General features: G+C 39.9%; 1 protein-coding gene across 1 annotated transcript; it reads right to left on the minus strand.

Moving 5' to 3' along the window:
• Positions 1-4,012: 4,012 nt before the first annotated feature.
• On the minus strand, positions 4,013-16,519 carry LOC133108286 (multidrug and toxin extrusion protein 1-like). The gene is made up of 17 exons (XM_061217757.1): positions 16,346-16,519; positions 16,094-16,195; positions 15,219-15,287; positions 14,537-14,685; positions 14,349-14,391; positions 13,816-13,860; positions 13,631-13,728; positions 13,060-13,157; positions 12,771-12,884; positions 10,357-10,424; positions 9,416-9,524; positions 7,717-7,792; positions 7,527-7,596; positions 7,245-7,377; positions 6,975-7,069; positions 5,191-5,269; positions 4,013-4,317 (listed from the first exon to the last, which is right to left on the minus strand). Exons 1-17 carry the CDS (start codon positions 16,517-16,519, stop codon positions 4,013-4,015), a joined length of 1,827 nt encoding a protein of 608 aa, XP_061073741.1.
• Positions 16,520-20,334: the final 3,815 nt, after the last annotated feature.

Here is a 20,334-nt window from a genome sequence, read left to right on the forward strand (position 1 = left end):
CCTAAGTGACTCAACTATTAAAATTATCACACACTTCTTTTAATTTTGTTAACATGTTGATTCGTAGCACGAGGAATTGCCATAGTCCATGTAACAGGTGGGCTCCTGGATCCAACCAGTGGATGTGGTCTGCACGTCCCTCCACTGGTGAGCTGGCTTGATCTTCCAACCAGTGGATGTGGTCTGCACGTCCCTCCACTGATGAGCCGGCTTGCAATTCTCGTACTGGGTCCGCTGGGGCACTGTTGGTGCTTCTGGCACTCCCAGCTGTACATTGTCAAATCTGCACCTGTTTTGACCCCCCTTCTCCACACTCCTCCTTCCCAAGGCCACACGTCATACGGAGGCGGAGTCGCCTCTTCGCTTCAGTTTCTACCCGCCGCCATTACGCTCTCCTTCTCCTCCGCATATTTTTCTTATCAAACGGCCATTTTGCCACCATTTTCTTAGTTCTTTTTTTGTTTCCACTTATCAGAGATAGTTTCTATCTCCTGTATACATTTAAGATACACCCCCGCTATTATCTCAATCGCAGTTTTCTTTCCCTTTTTCATTTTCATATACTGCCCGTAATACTTTTATATTATTATCTATTTATTTATATTTTTTCCGCCTATTATTATCAATATTATTATGTCTTTAACCTTTATTTTCCCTATTATTGTCTATATTATTATATATTTTATCTTTATTTTTCCGCCAGAGCCTGTATTTCCGCCAGAGCCCGTTAATACTTTTATTCACTCTTTGCGTTTCTTATCTTACACATACATAAATAACGATTTTTACCTCCGTTGTCTCAATACAACGTTATATCCGCACACGCACAAGCATTCTAAGCCTCAGCACAGCGTTATTTTTACCTTTGTTTGTTTACCTATTTTCCCCTACAACTTAAACATTGTTAAGTGAAGTTTATGACAGACTTTGATACCATGGTGGACCCTGGAGGCAGAAGACATGTAATTTCTCCATTAATTTTGAGAGAGCTAGGTTTCAAACAAATAAACATTTGATTTTCTTAAAACGATGAAGAAATAAATTAATAAATCTGATGATCAAATAGGGCCTTATCTTTGTTGTGCTGCGTTGAGCAGTTGAAATTGTGCTTCCCTCCAGGGTCTTTCAGCGCACTTGTCCCTAGTTACGGGTATGCACTTTGCACTTTGTTGCACGTCGCTCTGGATAAGAGCATCTGCCAAATGCCATTAATGTAATGTAATGTAATGCAAAGCTTCTCATTCCCACTCACAGGTAGCAGGTAATAATAATAAACTAAAATCAGAAAGCCAAAATAAACAAAAGCTTGGTTTGGGCTTGGGTTGACCTCACTCTCACTCTTTACAGGGATTCCCAGTCTTAAAGCAGCACTGTCACACTTGTTTCAGTTGAGGTTATTTGGATTAAATGCTTAAATTATGTGTGTAGGCCTTTTTAAAATCACGGTTCTCTGTTCTCCTGCAGTTTCCTGGTCTCAGCCACCTACTGCCTAAAAAAGCACACATTTAACAGCCTGGAGTAAATTAAAATATAGTCCTGGTGTGTGCCTACTTAACCAGTATGCGTGATCTAAATCAACACACCAGGCTGGCCACCAGTACAGTATCAAAGAAAATTGAAGCAGATGGAGTATGGGGACACAGCTGCAGGGGTAGGTGTACGAGGCGGGATAGCTGGACGAGAAGAAGTACTAGGTACGTAGTAAATGAAATAAGGGCAACAATTGTGGATAATGTAATCAACCATGGGTTGAAATTAAGAGAAACAGGCATGATGGTTCAACCAAATCTCTGCAGATCAACAGTTTCATCAATTATACATGTCTTCTAGAGGGAGAGCCCCCAAGTGGTACTGTAACTACAGACCGATGAACCAATTACAGTCTATGCAGTCCTTCATACATCAAATGCTGTGCATACTGTACAGCTTGCTTTGACATTGTGTTTGCATTACACACTACTACTATGTTGGGAAATATTTTTTACCGTGCACTATACTGTAGGGTTGAGATAAGACCGTATGCTGGTGGCAGACAAGCAGGATTTGCAGCCAAACAGGAGAATGCTATTGTAAATATGCTCCTAGAAAAGAATGCCCTCTGCCTGAGAGACATAAAAGATGAAATAATTCAAGACAATGTTGTCTTGCAAAATGTCACCACGGTCAGTCTGGCCATAATTGACTGGGCTTTGAAGAGAATGTGGGGTTAGCTATGAAGCCTATGAAGCCGTTTGATCAGAATGGACCTGTGCCATAGAGAAAGAACTGCTGTGTCAATATGTTACAGTATGGACTGTATTGTATGAAATCATATGGTATACTACCGGAGTGTGTGGCTAAGGCCTAATGCAAATGACAAGTTATGGAGTACTAAACATGTATGAACTGTAGACAGCCATTTTGTCAATTTATTTTGCTTGTTTTTTGTTTCAAGACTAAATGATTGCTGGTGTGAACTTATGATGTACTGTTTTGGTGAGGGTTGTTCAAACAACCTGTGTTTAGTGAGGTGTTTTTGTGAAAGTATGTTATTTTTAGAAAACATTGTGTGATGTTTTTATTGGTATGAAGAGTTTTGAGAACACAATTCAATTTGCAGCTTGCATTTATTGTTTTGCTTACCACAAGTTCACCATTTGATGTCGTAAAAAGTACACTTGATGTCGTAAAAGTTCAGGTATAAGCCTAAGTATAATAGTTAGTGCAAAAGTAAGCCAATTGCACTTTCTTTTTTGAAAGGGATATCATGTGATATCATGAAAGATAATTGAGCACCACTCCATTAAACAAAAATTGTATGAAGAATGAAGTCTTGATACATAAGAAAATTGAAGTAAGCCTCAGCAAATGAAATCTGACTTTAAAATGCATAATAGGACAGCACTCCTGATTGAGAATTTTGTTGAGGAGCCCCAAACCTTTAGAAACATTACGCAATGCATCATGCTACATTCTCAGCTTGTTTAAACTAAAGTGGACATGCCTCTGTGCACTTTCTTTTTAGTCAATCATGAAGCATACAGTCAGGCCCATACATATTTTGACATCGACAAAGTTATTGTTATTTGAGTGGTCTCGAACCAGCAACCCGCAGACTGCTAGATGTCTTACCGCCTGAGCTATGTCACCCTGAATCAATGCTAACAAGTAAATAATGGATAGGAGCTCAAAGCGCCTGATGGACATATATACGCTTTCATTTTGGAACAACTCAGATGTCTGAACCGGTTGAACTGGCCAGGAGGGATCTTGTGGGGAAACTGATGGCAACACCAAGACGCAATATGTACATACAGTCAGGTCTATAAATATTTGGACATTGACAAAGTTATTATTATTTTACCTGTCTACCACAGGATATTAGAGCATAATGAATATGAGCTCAAAGTGAAGTCTTTCAGCTTTATTTGAGGCCATCAATAGTTTTGAACATTACCAGGCTAGATGGCTATTGACAGCTGCATGAAATATTGAATAAAGAATTTTAATTTGAACATTGACACATATAAGGCATGAATTCATACATCAGTGCAGAGATGTACTAACAATGCTTAAAATCTGTAAAATAAAGGATTATGTTTTCATTTACATTTTGAGTTTGAGTTTGCTTAAGATACTAACTAAAACTAAATTGAAATATGAAATATAATTTTTTTTATCATAAACGATTTCTGTGTGCCTTCATAGAACATTTATTAACGAACTATTCTCACTATAATTATTGTGATACCTTTATGTATTTATTTATTGAATCGCAGAGACTTTAAAATGTTTTACGTGCTTGCTTGTTGTACACACAGGTACACATGCTTGTTACTTGTTGTACACACAAGTACAGATTTCTAGTTTCAAGTGGTTGTTAGTGTTTCTGTTAAAATCCCCTGGCCAAAGTCAGGTCAGTTATTTTTTTTAATTGGCATCAGCCATCCTCTGTTCACTGGGAGTCATGCCAGCTGAGACCAACAGCTTGAATGTGGAACACCTGGAAGAACACCTGAAATTCCACTGGGCATCATACTTGGCCCATCTGGTCCATAGTATTGTGAGTCCACAGGTTGTCCACTGTGGGTGGTACGGTGGAGGTCTCATTTAGCCCTGATGTGAAGACTGCAGGGAGCAGCATGTTGGTGAGGATTCCTGCAGCTAGGAGGACCAGCATGGAGCATAGCGCTAGCCCCCGCCTCAGACACAGCTGCCTGAAAGTCAGCACCTCCCCCACTGTAGTGAGGGTCCCGCTGTCTCTCTCATGCAGCACCTCCAGGTCAGAGTTGAACTGCCAGGGACTGTGCCCCTCTTCATGGTTGTCCGGAGTAATTTCTGCAAGAAGTAAACATGCAAGTTAACACTTTCATTCAGAGTGACCTTTTTTATATGTGATTGTGTGAATTATCTACTCACACATACACTAAATGTAAATGCTTAGAATACACATAATCCCAGAGAACCTGTCCATTTGTGTAGTGGTAAACAGTAATCTTTTTTTTTTCTCTGCCATGAAAAATGAGTATATATGCTATACACTGACTGAGCACTTTATTAGGAAGACTATACAAATACTGGGTAGAGTCTTCCGTGGCATGGATTCCACAAGATTCCAACATTCCTTTTTTCCTGTTCCATGTTGACATGATTGCAATTTGTTGCACATTCATGCTGTGGGTTTCCTGTTCTACCACATCCCAAAAGTGTGCTTTTGGATTCAGATCCTGTGACTGGGAAGGCCACTGAAGAACACTGATCTCATTGTCAAGTTCATGAAACCAGTTTGAGATGACTTTTGCTTTGTGACATGGTGCATTATCATGCTGGAAGTAGCCATTAGAAGATGGGTACATTGTGGCCATGAAGGGATGCACATGGTCAGTAACAATAATCAAATAGGCTGTGGCATTCAAGCGATGATTGGTTTTAACAGGCCCAAAGTGTGCCACGAAAACATTCTCCACACCATTACACCACTGCCACCAGCCTGGACTGTTGACGCAAGGCCGGTTGTGTGCATGGATTCATTCTGTTGGCTCCAAATTCTGACCCTGCCATCTGTATGCTGCCGCAGAAATCTAGATTCATCAGACCAGGTTATTATTCTGAGATACTGTACTGCTGATACAGGTGAACAGCAGAAGTAAAAAGTTGCCGGTGACTTTTGGCCAGCTGTGGGACTCCAGCTCTCTGAGCAGGGAATCTTACCATGAGAGCCACCCTGCATCTCCAAGGGCTGCCCCCGATCTCTCTTCTCTGCTGGCTGTACCCCAGCCCTGACTTGTGCCTGCAAACATCAACACCCTCATATTATTACCATGATATTAAATGTAAAACTTTAAATTGTATAACCTTTCCCTAAGCTTCTCTAATATTTTGAACAATATTTGAAATGATGTGTGACCAAGTCAATATCACACATTAAATTCTTTCTGCCATATGATTCCTAAATGTTGAAAATCAGCACTTTTGGCCATTATAAGCTTTTTATAACATTTTGCAGTAGATTGCAGAGAACTTGGTAAACCAAAATAAAAACTACTCTAGTATCTGCTAACTGATAACTGCTAGTTGCATATACACAGTTTTTAAGTTGCATACATTTCCAGATATCTTTACAACTAAAACTATACAGATTCCTAATTTCTTCAAATGATAAATATACCTCATTCTTTTGCAGATCATATTTGTATATAAAAGGGCATATATGCCTTTTTGGGCCTGTCAGGATCTGTGTTTTTTGTTGTCTAGTCTGTTGTTTAAATGCCTGGCATTTCCATGTTTTATTACCCTCTGTGCACACCGTAGTCAGTTCAGTTCACTCCATTCATTTGTTTCACCTGTGTTTCACTGCCTGATTGTTTCCCACACCTGATTGCCATTTCCCTGTTGTTACCTGTGTTATAAAAACCCCTTTGTTTGTCTAGTTCATGGCCAGATTGTTATGTGTCCCGACCATACTCTCCGGTGTTTATTTCTGATTGACACCTGTTACGACCTGTTTTGTTTTCACATTTACCTTATCCCGTCTGTCTGGTTTTGAACAGCAGTTTATCATCCTGTTTCTGTTTTTCGACCTCTGTCTTTGGATTCTGTTTTTGTCTGCTCTGTCCGCTTGTTATCAACCCTTTACCTGTGACCACAACTTAGATTTTGATTATCCTTGTTATATCTGTTTGCTGGAGTATTGACCCTTTGCCTGGACACTTGATTACAAACTGCTATTCTTGTTTGCTGGCTTTTGAACCCCGCCTGTCTGATCTGCCTTTACTACAATAAAGACTTTGAACGAAAAGCTATGTCTTGGTTTCCCGACTGGGCCTGGTGTTCTACATACCTGATAGGACCCACCTTCCCAGTATATTGATCATTTCCCGACACATATATTGGGGTTGTGCCAGACAGATTAATATTTTTGGTGATATGGGGATTCTCCAATTGTTCTATGTGCTGTCTTCCATATTGGAACTGAATGTGCCAATATTGGGTTCATGACTTGTTCTTTAATTTATGTTCTTTTTTGTGAGAAAGGTCAAAAAGGAGACCTCGGGAGTGAAAATGAGACCACTTTGACTGGCAACAAATTAATATCAACTATATTTTCTCGGTCTGGTGTTAATTATCCCAAGATGTTTCAAAAGATAAGTAGTTGTTGTGCTTGTAAAATAGTTTTGCGCACACCTTCAGATTATGTGCATTCCCAAAGCTTGTCTTTCTCCTCAAAGGCTAAGATATTGCACTCAGATAGGTTTTCCTCATGTGCGAGTGCTGTAAAAGTGCACAGTTCGGGGTTGCATACACAGCTTCTGGATTTCCACACAATATTTCTGCCATTGGCATGCTGCCATATTTCACTCATAGTTGGCTGCAAGAGGCCTGAATATCTGAGATGAGCAGTGTCACAACGCCAGGGCCATGGTCACTATGGGGCTGGAGCAAAGGGCTCTTAAAGCCAGTATGTAATAGTAATGATGGAAGAAGGTGGCACTTACCTCACTTTCAGCTTTCTTCCAGTCAATATTGACAAAAATAGCAAGATAGAAAGGAGTCAACAGGAAATAACCAGTGAAGAGACCAATCCACCAACCTGAGGATAGGAGCAGAGAGATTAGCTTCTGCAGATCAGCAAGAGGGCAATAGGCCGAACTTTATGCATGAAAGCTGGTGGTACTGCACTTAAGGAAGAAAGGAAATGTAAAAGCAATATTTGAAATTGAACATGGCTGATGGATTTGGGACAGGAACTTTCATTTTGTCCTTACCGGTGATTCCGAGTTTTGTTACAAACATTAACGACGCACCGATGGGAAGGCACACAAAGTAGCAAAATACCAGAATAGAAACTGCTCCGATCTTCTGTTTTGCCGCACCCCTGAAAATGCCTGCAACCGCACACTGTGAAGGATACAGCTCATCACATGTAGAACTTCATCAAACTGCTTGAACAATGGTTAAAGTAAAACTACAGCAATAACCAATAAAATGTCAGGTAGATCACAAATTAAATGAATACTTATATGAATATGATAATGCTTGTTACTTACCAATATTCCTTCAAAGATCTGAAATGGTGTGTACATAACGATAGCCTCACCAGTCCTTCTCCTGATCTGCCTGTGAGTTCAGAGGAAGAGAATAATGGATTGAACTTATTGTGGCCATATGTAAATAATGCACCTTTGATGATGTTCCAATACTTTTGGAGGGGACTGTATTACAAGCAATGGTACTTACTCATCATTTGTGAAGACAATGGCTATTACATCTGATGATGACCCAACGATCACTGCTACGCATAGGGAGATCACAACTGTACACCATAAAAACAACAGGGGCTCACTAAACCTTTGAAACATGAATGCAGTCATAATGCATAATGCAAGCCGCCCATGTTAATTATGCGCTTTTTAGCCACACTGGATCCTTCCTGGGAAAGCAGAATAATGATATGAGGTCAGAATCTTCTTATTCTTTCATTAGGGAGTGGTTGTGATAATAGAGGAACAAAAAGGAGGAAAGAAGTCAGGAGGAGGTTGTGGGTGGACTGGGCTTAGACTGAATTGAAGCTTCCAGGTGACTGAACTGAAATGGAGTGGCCAATGAAACAAACCCACAGTGTGTTGCAATTATATTTTTACAGTATTCTGGTTTTGTTCAATGATTCCACTCTCTTCTACTGTTTCCACTATTCCCTTTATAACCATATTGAAACTTGTATCAAGTATTTCCAACTGCAATATTTAAGTATTGTCAAAACAACTAAACAGTGAAGCTATGTGTGGGTGATCTAAACAAATGTTCCTATAGTATTTCACAATAAATGAGTTACTTGAACCAATGAGGTAGGAATTGCAACACCCATTTCAGTGTATGTACAATGTGGATAATGATCTATATTTTATGTTCAAAAATACAGGAAAACTATATATTGTTATTTCAATAAATTTACTCTCATGTTTCAATGTTTTTTATTTAGTAGTCAATTTCTTTCTGAAAACCACAGGTTTTTTCCAATTATTTCCACAATTAATATAATTAATCTCAGTCTAAAGAACCTGCATTGTAACTATGCAAGTGCATGTTATATCCACGGAAGGTAAAGATGGAGAGAGAGGCAGGGAACTAACCCAAGGATCGCAGTTCAAGAATAACATGGCTTGGCTGTGTCTAAACTAAAACTTTTTTTTTTTTAATGGCACCTCCATACCAGAAAACTCTTCAGAAGGGTGGTACAAAGACTGAGCACAATAAACAAAACCAAGCATCTTGAGTTATTGCCAAACCTTATTGGAATTATGACAATAACTTAAGTCAATAACTATTTTATCAATAACTTTTATTTTTTAGGTTACACCACTTTTTGTGCATCAACGGTGTCTGGAGCCCACTGTATATACTGTACACAGGCAGTGAGAATAAACTAGAAACAAAACCGTGTTCCAGCAGAGACGGGTTCTGGAAGTTCTGTTCGGGTGTGGAGCCCATTTTCCTGGCATGTTTTGGGAGCACTCATTACATTACACTCAACCTCTTAGAAGTGAAATCAGTGTCAGACAGCACAAAACGGTACTGATGGCTGATCTTCCCTCCATGTTCCCGCAGAGATGAGTTTCTTTCAATGTGACAATGCCCTCACCCACAGAGCACTAGTCCCATGGTTGAGGAGCATGTAACATGGCTTTCTCAGTCACCAGGTCTGATCAAATGCCATGTATGGGGTTTGTGAAGTGATGCCAGAGACAGTAAGTTTCACTAATATAAGTTAAATATGAGCTAACTGGCTTTTGTGCAGCATGTGATCTGGCAGCACCCTAGTCAATGACTTTGCTGTTTCCAATATGGGTTCACTACCTGTATTCAATGAACTGCAGCAGACAGCATGTGCATGCATGTATGATGCCCAGACAGTGTGGTGTTTCTCTCCCCCTCATACCTGCACATATCATGGAGATCTTGCAGGACAGCTGAGCCTGCTGTACATTTCCAGCTCCCAGAGCATTCCCCACAGTCACAGTGGCAGCTACATTGATGCCTCCATAAATCTGAAGGCAAATATAATTCAGTCACCTGTACCATGGATCTGTACAGACAAGTATTTAGTACAATCACAGCCCAGTTTGGGAACCCCTAACTCAGAGGAGTGCTTTGGACCTGGCACTGCTTGAGACTGCTGAGAAGAATATTATACTGAGTGTGGTAGCAGTTGCATTGGACTCAACCATGTAAAACAACAACATTTGATCCTCAATATCTCACTCATTTCAAAATCTCAGTGCCATTTCACAGGTCTACCACAATGGCAATGGGCTCACCAAAGAAATATTAAATTATAAAGTGCTCACTCAGTACACTTTTATCCAGGCTGACATACAATGGGCCTACATGAATAAGAATATAGCAATGTACACCCTACGATATACACTCTAATGCAGGATCTATCAATTAAATCACACAAATGTAAACATGTATACAATGTACCAACACAGGTCAAAATAGACAACACTTTTTACAGTGCAATACTCAAAGATCATTAACTCTTTGAGAGAAGGTTTGAATCTTCAATAATCTGCCCAGTGGTGAATACATTTTGTTTGGCTGTTGCAATTGTCAGAGATCTGTGCTGATAGAGGGCTGATCAATTTAATTTCCTGTTTTTTGACCTTTTCAGTAAACGCAAACATTTCACTTAAAACATATTTTGTGATTAATAGAAAATAGAGGAATTAGATTGCTGACAGAATATAGTCATGATCAAGGTTTGCTTGATCCCTAAATTAACAAAGCCTTCATTACAGTAACACAATCAGACAACTGGCTAATTTGGCTCTTTATGTAGAGTTTTACCAGTTTTACCAGTATTTAAGGTGTATTTACCTTGTATGGAATACCAGACACCATACGGATGACTGACTGTGATCCCAGCTCAACCTCACTGATCAGACCTGCAGTGAAGATTTGGTGATATACATTTCCTCAGGGTGCACTCAGTTTATCATTTATCATTAATCATTTAATGCTCTGCAAAAGCAAGTTCATAGATGAGCGTCAGGTGTAAACTGTTGCTCAGGCATTTCCCTTTGCAGTGACTGTGATTGAGAGTCTAGTCGTGGATTTAGCCTTTGTTTTCATCTGTGGAGATTGCAGTTTTGTCCTGGCCAGGTCAGAAGACAGAAACCTCCCAAAACAAAGATCAATTGAAGGTGGCTGAAGTGAAAGAATATACCAAATGATTGGTGATGATATTGGCTACGTTACCAAATATTCAACTTCTGTTCCTTTGATTTACTTTGAAGTTCATCCTTGCTTTTTCACAGCTGAAGATGGGGGACTCAAAAATAGGTGTTTCTGTAAATAAATAAAATATGATTCTGTATTTTTGTCTGATATTCATCTTTTGATATCAAATCCAAATGCCTAGAGTACGTAGGCAAAAAAGAAAAGAAAGAAAAAAACAAACAAAAAAATTTCACAACTGTTGCCATACATTTGCAGGGCACTCTATTAGATATATTTTACCACCATAGTATAGTATATGGTAGTCGTGTACTGTCTGGAAAAAGAGTAACAAGGGACATTCTTTTTTTGTTTAAACTCCTTGTCCAGTGTTATTAATAAGTAGAGTAATGTATTTGGTTTGAAATTAATTAGATAGAAAAAGGGACAACCATCACTTTTGCACTTTTACTCACCTCCTTGCTGACTGCATGCTTACAAGAGACTGGGAAAATGATTGAGTGTGTTCAATTTCCCAGCCAAAAGTACACCACTTAGGGGCAATTTAAGCTTGATAAAAAATGTCACTGACAAAGACAAAGATCCTCCTTTCCACTGCAGGCCAGGAACTCACGCCTACAACCAAAGTGCTTACTCAGGTTGGCCATGCCAATTAAAACAATGGTGCAGAACAACTGGACTGAAAAGAAATGTCTCCTAAAACATCTGATTATAGCATCTTAACAAAGTAAATGTACAAATATAGCTAGCTGGCGAGTTTTCTGTTTTGTGACAAAGCTAGCTAGTTTGCTGATAAGTTAGTGACTAGCTAGATTCCGTTACATTACATTACATTATTGGCATTTGGCAGACGCTCTTATCCAGAGTGATGTACAGTTGATTAGACTAAGCAGGAGACAATCCTCCCCTGGAGCAATGCAGGGTTAAGGGCCTTGCTCAAGGGCCCAACGGCTGTGCGGATCTTACTGTGGCTACACCGGGATTAGAACCACTGACCTTGCGTGTCCCAGTCATTTACCTTAACCGCTACGCTACAACCCTAACGTTAAGGGTTAAAGACAGCTGAGGGGTTGTTTGAGCATTAAGATTGTTGAATCAGTACAGTATAATGACATGAAATGACAGCCATAGCCCTGGCCATTGGAGAGGGCTTGTTGTGGCATGAGTTCCTGGATGAGCCTAGCCCAGCACAGAGGGCTCAGGAACCCTGGCATTAAAGCACTGGCTTTGGCCCACAGCAGAAAGGAGTTTTGAGGATGGGCGGGAAAACATTGGGAACATTTTCTTTGGTATTTTGAAAAGAGAAAAAAAAGGATTTTGATACAAATTACATGGAAATTTCTCTCCTCCACCATTAAATGCCTATGATAAAATACTATTTTATATTTAAAACAATACCGCCCATCCTAGCACAAAACATGTTGTAACATAAGAAAGCATGTCAGAACTCTCAAGTGCTGGACAGCAGTTTAATAAATGTGCTGTGCGTTCTGTGCTATCCTCTCTACAGCAAAATGTAAATGAGATCTGATGTACGGTTCACTATTGCTGCTCGAATAAGTAAAGTTACACAGAACTAACACTTCAGTAAAGCTGGGAACGTGTTTGTGTTTTAAAGAACCCAGGAAGAAGTCATGTTGCGTCAAGATTCAAGGGGTCTTGCATTTCTTTAAGTAGGATGGATATCAGGTTAATTTTGTTGTGCTGTAGGATGGCAGTTACAGTTCTTTGTTTGTTTGTTTAAACGTGTTACCCACAGAGGGCACTGGAATGGTTGGGATTTGATCAGAGACCATGGAGCTCAACCATGCACCACAGTGTGGTGCCCTACCTAAATGAGCCATCCAGCAACCTGGAGCTTTTTATTTAAAAAATAAAGAGGAGCAATTGATCATCAAGGGATTCAGCAGAGATAGTGCACAATGCACAGTACATTTTCCACACAGAACTATGACTCTTTCGCTGAGCCTTGGGCACATGTTCCATTACTTGGAGATACTGTAGTCCTTCTGCAACAACTGACAGGTAATGAACATAAAACAGCAGCCACTTACCTGCAAGGAATCCCCCAATCTCCATCATCCATAAATCCGCACATGCCATTATCATGCTGGGTATGGCAAAGCGGACAAAGGGTCCCCATTCCTGCAGACATTCCACTGACCAGCCTAAAGGGGAACCACACATATGACACCCAAAGCAGAATTTGCCCACACTTCTCATATGCATTGGTATGATCTGGGATCAGCACTCGAATACACAGGAATGTGTTTAAAAATGCAGGTGACACATGGTGAGGATGAGTGCAGTAATAACATAGTTATTTCTTGCACCTGAACTTACCTCCCCAGGTGGGCTTATGCAAACCCTTAGAGAGAATGTAAGCAAACAGGAACAAAGCCAGGCAGTACTGGGATATCATGTTGGCTGCAGCCGAACCACTGTAAATAACACACAATTGACTTATTATTCTACAAAAAACCTTGATGTCAGGTGGGGCTTCTTGTAACACTCTATTTCACAAGTTAAGGTCACGCAGACTGATTCAGAAGATTTTTGGGTGCCTGAATGACCAGTAGGGGTCGGTGGTGTGCAATGATCCGCTGCAATGCTGCATCCTGAAAACTCCCTTCTCTGGGTGACAACAGAGTCAATTTTGGGTCATCCCATGGGCTTCACAGACACGAGAACAGGGCCTTAACAGGATAAGCCATTCAGCAGCCTAAATAATGAAGTCTTGTTTTGGTCTCCATTATCAAATTGTGCATATTGTCACTGGGTGAGCAATGAAATATGGGATACTAGTATACCATACATTTCATCACTAGTGTTTGGTATTCCAACTGGTATACCACACAATCATAACACTGTAGGAAAAATTATACATATTTACTCAACAAATTTAAATACTCACACTACACCAAGGTGCAGAACGAACAGAAAGATGTAGTTGATCAGTGCATTCAGGACATTTCCCACAATTCCTGTCAATATCTGGGGCCATAGTATACCCTGAAATGAATGCTTTATTAAAATAACGCCTATGGAAAAACAGGAACTCATATGTAGACAGCTGTAGTAGTCTGTGTTATTCTTTACCTGACTTTGAAGATACTTTACTTGTAGCTCGAACAGAAAGGTTGCCTATAAAAAACACACATTTAAATGCATTAGTAAATGTACTTAAAGGTTTCAAATGCAGTCATTGCGTATTGTGCCCATGGAGGTTGATAGAACAGGCAAAAGACAAACTGATGCATCTATTTATTGATGCCAAACCAGAATTATGTAGCAATGGAGCAGCTTAGTTCCAGTTTGCACCAATGCGTGTATGAACCACAGTCTGTCATAACCAGGTTTACCTGAACTCACTGACTGTTTATGCACATTGGTGTCGGTGTGTATATGTGTGCACATACATTATGTACAATTGTGAGTGACTTTATGTATGTGCTGTGTTGGAGAATGTGTGTTTGTGTGTGTGTGTGTGTGTGTGTGTGTGTGTGTGTATTTGTGTTTGTGTGTGTGTGTGTGTGTGTGTGTGTGTGTGTGTGTGTGTGTGTGTGTGTGCATAACTGTGAGTAAATGTGTGTATGTGCTGTGTTGGAGAATGTGTGTTTGTGTGTACTCACAGGTAGTGCAGGCATAAAGATCTCCACATACATCTGGGACAGCCTTACATGGTCAAAGAGCACCATCAGAGTATGAGGCAGCAAAACAACAAACAAAAAAAGCATACATTAGCATATGCTAATCCTGATGCTAAAACATATTTTCATACAATAGGATTTCAGCTAAAATACAGACATCCCTTCCTTACCTGGCCACCTCTGGGCTTTGCTTGAAGGCCAGGAGGATGGACTCTGTGTTGATAAGAAGAGCCCAGCATGGGCAACAAGCCAGAAGTAAAATGAGGACAGCCCTCTGCAGAATGACCCCCACTCTCTTTAAGTTCCTGCTCCCAAAGGTCTGCAAAGAAGTCAAATACCAATTTTATTAATGGGACGATGTCTGGCAGGAAACAGTACATAAAGTAAGGATGCCTTAAAAATGGCAGTGAATTGAATTATTTTGCTTAGTTTTCCTCAATAAACGTATTGAACGTATAGAAACAAATGTATTAATTGAAATGCAATGGGAACGGGAGAAAAAATTGTCCGTGTCGCTGAGAAAAAAAATCTTCAAGCAGGCTAAATTTGCCTCACCATTGGCAAAAAAATAATAAAACGTTTGGCTATTAACTAATGTTAGCTCACAAAAAAATGGTAAGCAATTAAAATAAATGTGATGCTGCAATCAAGACTTCAATGTCATGCAACTGAACCAAGCCCTTCCAATTTTGAACTCAAGCATAGAAAGACCTCAATATTTCGTTGACTTGTACAGCATAGTTGTACTAGTAGACAGCTAATAATAGTGTATAGCCTACTGTCAGATTCTGCTGGAAGAAATGAGAAATGTAACAGGAGAGAAATAAAATGAACAAACTTTCTCATAATTACCTGAGATATGAATGTGTCACATGTTGTTGCCAATCCTTGTCCAATTGAAATACCAGTAATAGACACAATCTAGCAGTCAAATGTTGAACAAAAGAATAATTGAACCTTTCATAACATCAAGAAACATCAAACAGTTTTTATAGCCAATTTCATGTGCTGTAAATATAGTAGTAATTGCTTAACCTACATTCAGATACAGTAATTACAGTTGTCTCTGATATTAGGGGCTTTCGAACACGTGAAGCCGACGTTTTTCAAATGTGACTGGAAACTGGAGTGCCGATGGTCATTTTTTTGTGTGTCGCTATCTGTTTTATGTCAGTTCGAGCTTTTCCAATTTGTAGGCAATGTACTGTACCTTTTTATTCATTAATTGCACATGCTTTACATAAGTAAAACATTTACACCATTTACACACATGAATCAGCTTAAACATATTGTGCATGCTATGGCAAACATTCACACTTTGCATCCAACACCATGGTCCCTCAGGATGTTTGAAACTGGCATATCAATGAGAAATTTTAAAACCAGTGTTTCAGCCGCATCACCTTCCATCAGAGAATGGTTTTTTGTGCTCATTAAGCCCCATAATACAATTACGTAGTTATATGGTTTAATGAAGAGGCAAAATCCAAGAACATCTTTGGCACTCTTGGACCTGCCTAACCCAGCAATTTTAAATGTAGCCTTCCATAAATAATGGGATATGCTATGGTACTACCATGTGAACATATTACATTGTATCATTTTGCCTCAGATCTCATGAAGAAAAAACATTAATTTCCTATGTCAAAACCAGTAATATAAATTAATGATGAATAAATATAAATAATGACAAATATGGCTGATTAGTACAGGAAGCGGTCACTCACAGATGTGGCTAAAGTAACTCCAGCCAGCTCTGTCTTCCCCAGATGTCCACAGAATACAGTACTGACAAAAGGTATTAAAAAGACCAGAAGCTGAGCAACACACTGTGAGAGAGAGAGAGAGAGAGAGAGAGAATAAACAGCAAGTTTACGACATTAACAGAACGGAAATCTTTGATCATGAGGTATGCCGATTGTTTTTCAAGGCCTATGTTGTTGACTTAGCACTCACATAACATAAACGTGGAATCTCACCATGAGTCCAGCTAATTTTGATAACTGAGAAAATTGTTTTTTGCAGTTGAGAGGGATCCCACGCCGCAGACATCTGAAACATCCAGTCTGTTCACTTGAATCTGAGTCTGTGAGGGTGTTTGGGTCAGAATGGTTTCCAGTAATCTCGCCAGTTCCCGCATGGATCGCCTCCATTCTGTAGCTAAAGGCACACATATTGAAAACTGTTTAAATATAAATTGCTGCTATTTGCATCTAGACTAGAATTACATAATTACATAGTTAGGGATGTGACAAATCATCAGTTTTTGTAAATGGATACCATTTCATTTCTTTAAACGGTTAACCATGTAACCGATACTGCTTATATGGATTATTATGTTTTTGACTGGAGTACTGACTCATTTAATTGCATTTTTAAGCATTATTTTGGGCCATCTTAATTGTTAACAAATTGCCAGTCAGATAATAGCACTAATTGCCAAATTTCTTCATTAAAAACCTTTATTACACCTACTTATTCATGTGATTATCTAATCAGCCAATTGTGTGGCAGCAGTGCAATGCGTCCAATCATGAAGATACGGGTCAGTAGAGTCAGTTAATGCTCACATCCACCATCAGAATGGGGAAAAATGTCATTTAAGTGAACATGGAATGATTGTTGGTGACAGACAGAGTTGTTTGAGTATCTCAGACACTGCTGATCTCCTTGCAAAGAATGGTGCAAAAAATCCAGTGAGCAGCAGAGAATGGCCAGTCAAAGCTGACAGGAAGGTGACAGTAACGCAAATACCCACACATTACAACAGTGGTCTGCAGAAGAGCATCTCTGAACACACAGCACATCATAACTCTGAGTGGATAGGCTACAGCAGTAGAAATAAAAAAAAGTCTAATACAAGTCTATAAGTCTAATAAATACCAAATAAAGTGCTGAGTAAGTGTACACTCTTGAAGCTGCTTTCACATGATCAGCGTCAAACTCTATGTTCAATGCCAAATAAGGTGTTGACTAGGGAGAGCCGGGTCGAAAGTATGCGCATAACCGTGCACAACCATCGGAGTTACCGTCAGAGGTAAGTAAATGTAAACATGTAATTTTCTTCATACATCTAGTGACTAAAGGATAGCATAGGTTTCAAGTTTCATGCGAGCAAGTCTTGGATGCTAGCCAGGAAAAATGTGACAGGGGAGAGGGGGAGCTACAGCAGGCAGCCCAGAGTAACAGCTCCCTCCTCTCATGGATCAGGCCTGCTAGTAGCAATAGGGCGGATGAAAGCACAGGAAATCATGATTCTGATTTGGAGAGAAATTTATTGTCACCTGATAAAGAGCCCATAGATGATGCAGAAGACATTATAGGGGTCCTTGCAGCTTACATTACTGCATCAAATCTGCAGTTTCTTCATGGAATAATGTGTTTCAGTAGAATTTAAACAGGTCCCATATTATGAACATAATGTGTGATTATGGATGGCGGCGGTGTGGCAACATCGGGGTGGGAATAGTGTTTGTCAGTGGGGTGAGTTCCCTTTTTGTTTTTTAGCTTGAGCCCCTGCCCGCCAAAATATCTCTGCACGGCCTAGATGATGTCGTCTCAAGTCCATGAACTGACGGTTGTTTTCCTGAGATATCGTCTGAGGGCCACAGTACCCTTGATCGACCTCTTTCAATCAGAAAAATGTCTCAGATTTTTTCAGAACCATTTTTATCATTTATTTTACAATTTCACTTCCATGTGATGATGAAATCATCGTTTTTAGTTCCATATGGTTCCATATGGCTCTCAACCATTTCCTGGGGGCCTCTATTTGGTTACACCTAGTTCATCAAATAATGGTGGTAGAATTGAACAAATACATGGAACAGGGCCCCATGAGAGGGTTAGGAAACCACTGACACATAATGCATGTTTTGCGGTTTGCACTTTCTAATGTCTACTCTTACCTGTTGCATGGTGCCCAGTGCAGGGTGGAAGTTAACTAATCTTTTTAGTTCCAGATCGTTTTTCTTGCAATTGTGACTGCTTGATTAGCTTTGTGTCCTCACAACGAACATTCATCTTCAGGTTAGTGGTTTAATAAAACGATACGATTTGATTGTTGCCAAAATCAACTGATATGTTTGAAAATGAGTCTAACGTTACAGAAATGACGAGCTTGATGAGCTTGGAGTACTCATGACATACTTTTATCGACAGGTTAACGATAGTGGTTTAAAACAACACTAGGCCTAACATTAACGTTACGATTTGAGGGTCACTGTTGCCAACATTGAAGCAATGTTTGAAAATGAGTCTACAAACATCACAAACTCATGATATAACCTACTTTCATTGATAGGTTTAACAAATAAAGAATATTTGAGGATCACTTACCTTAAATAGTTTGATGTGGAGGAGAGACTGCGGTTTGTGAAAAAAGCTGTTTGTGAGAATATGAGACATTCCTCTCCATCGGGAGGAGCGCGTCTGATAAGGCTGGAGCGCACCTTGGTAAGTGAAGTCACTGCTGAGGAAAGACAGCTCATATTACATTGAAATTGTTCTTCCCTCCAGGGTCTTTCAGCGCACTTGTCCCTAGTTACGGGTATGCACTTTGCACTTTGTTGCAAGTCACTCTGGATAAGAGCATCTGCCAAATGCCATTAATGCAATGTAATGTAATGCAAAGCTTCTCATTCCCACTCACAGGTAGCAGGTAAAAATAATAAACTAAAATCAGAACGCCAAAATAAACAAAAGCTTGGTTTGGGCTTGGGTTGACCTCACTCTCACTCTTTACAGGGATTCCCAGTCTTAAAGCAGCACTGTCACACTTGTTTCAGTTGAGGTTATTTGGATTAAATGCTTCAATTATGTGTGTAGGCCTTTTTAAAGTCACAGTTTCCTGGTCTCAGCCACCTACTGCCTAAAAAAGCACACATTTAACAGCCTGGAGTAATTTAAAATATAGTCCCTGTGTGTGCCTACTTAACCAGTAGGCATGATCCTCAAATTACCCAGCTTCCTTCCCGCAAAACCGCACTCTTGCCACAGGTGGTTATAGAAGGTTGGGTCTAATCTAAAGACGTGGTTCATCTACCTTAAAAACAATGAAGGTTACAAACAGACACATGACAGTCACAATCAAAATGGATAAAAGAAAACACCAAACTTTCACCTCAGAGTCTTTTGCTCACAATACAGATAAATCTTTTGCAGCTGTGTAGGTGCATTCACCCGGTGGGAAAATGCAGTGGTACAAAACACATAAAGCAACACACCAGGCTGGCCACCAGTACAGTATCAAAGAAAATTGAAGCAGATGGAGTATGGGGACACAGCTGCAGGGGTAGGTGTACGAGGCGGGATAGCTGGACGAGAAGAAGTACTAGGTACGTAGTAAATGAAATAAGGGCAACAATTGTGGATAATGTAATCAACCGTGGGTTGAAATTCAGAGAAGCAGGCATGATGGTTCAACCAAATCTCTGCAGATCAACAGTTTCATCAATTATACATGTCTTCTAGAGGGAGAGCCCCCAAGTGGTATTGTAACTACAGACCGATGAACCAATTACAGTCTATGCAGTCCTTCATGCATCAAATGCTGTGCATTCTGTACAGCTTGCTTTGACATTGTGTTTGCATTACACACTATGTTGGGAAATATTTTTTACCGTGCACTATACTGTAGGGTTGAGATAAGACCGTATGCTGGTGGCAGACAAGCAGGATTTGCAGCCAAACAGGAGAATGCTATTGTAAATATGCTCCTTGAAAAGAATGCTCTCTGTCTGAGAGACATAAAAGATGAGATAATTCAAGACAATGTTATCTTGCAAAATGTCACCACGGTCAGTCTGGCCATAATTGACTGGGCTTTGAAGAGAATGTGCGGTTAGCTGTGAAGCCCATGAAGCCGTTTGATCCGAACTGACCTGTGCCACAGTGAAAGAACTGCTGTGTCAATATGTTACAGTATGGACTGTATTGTATGAAATCATATGGTATACTACCGGAGTGT

The sequence above is a fragment of the Conger conger genome, chromosome 13 (genome assembly GCF_963514075.1).
Source record: "Conger conger chromosome 13, fConCon1.1, whole genome shotgun sequence".
NCBI lineage: Eukaryota > Metazoa > Chordata > Actinopteri > Anguilliformes > Congridae > Conger > Conger conger.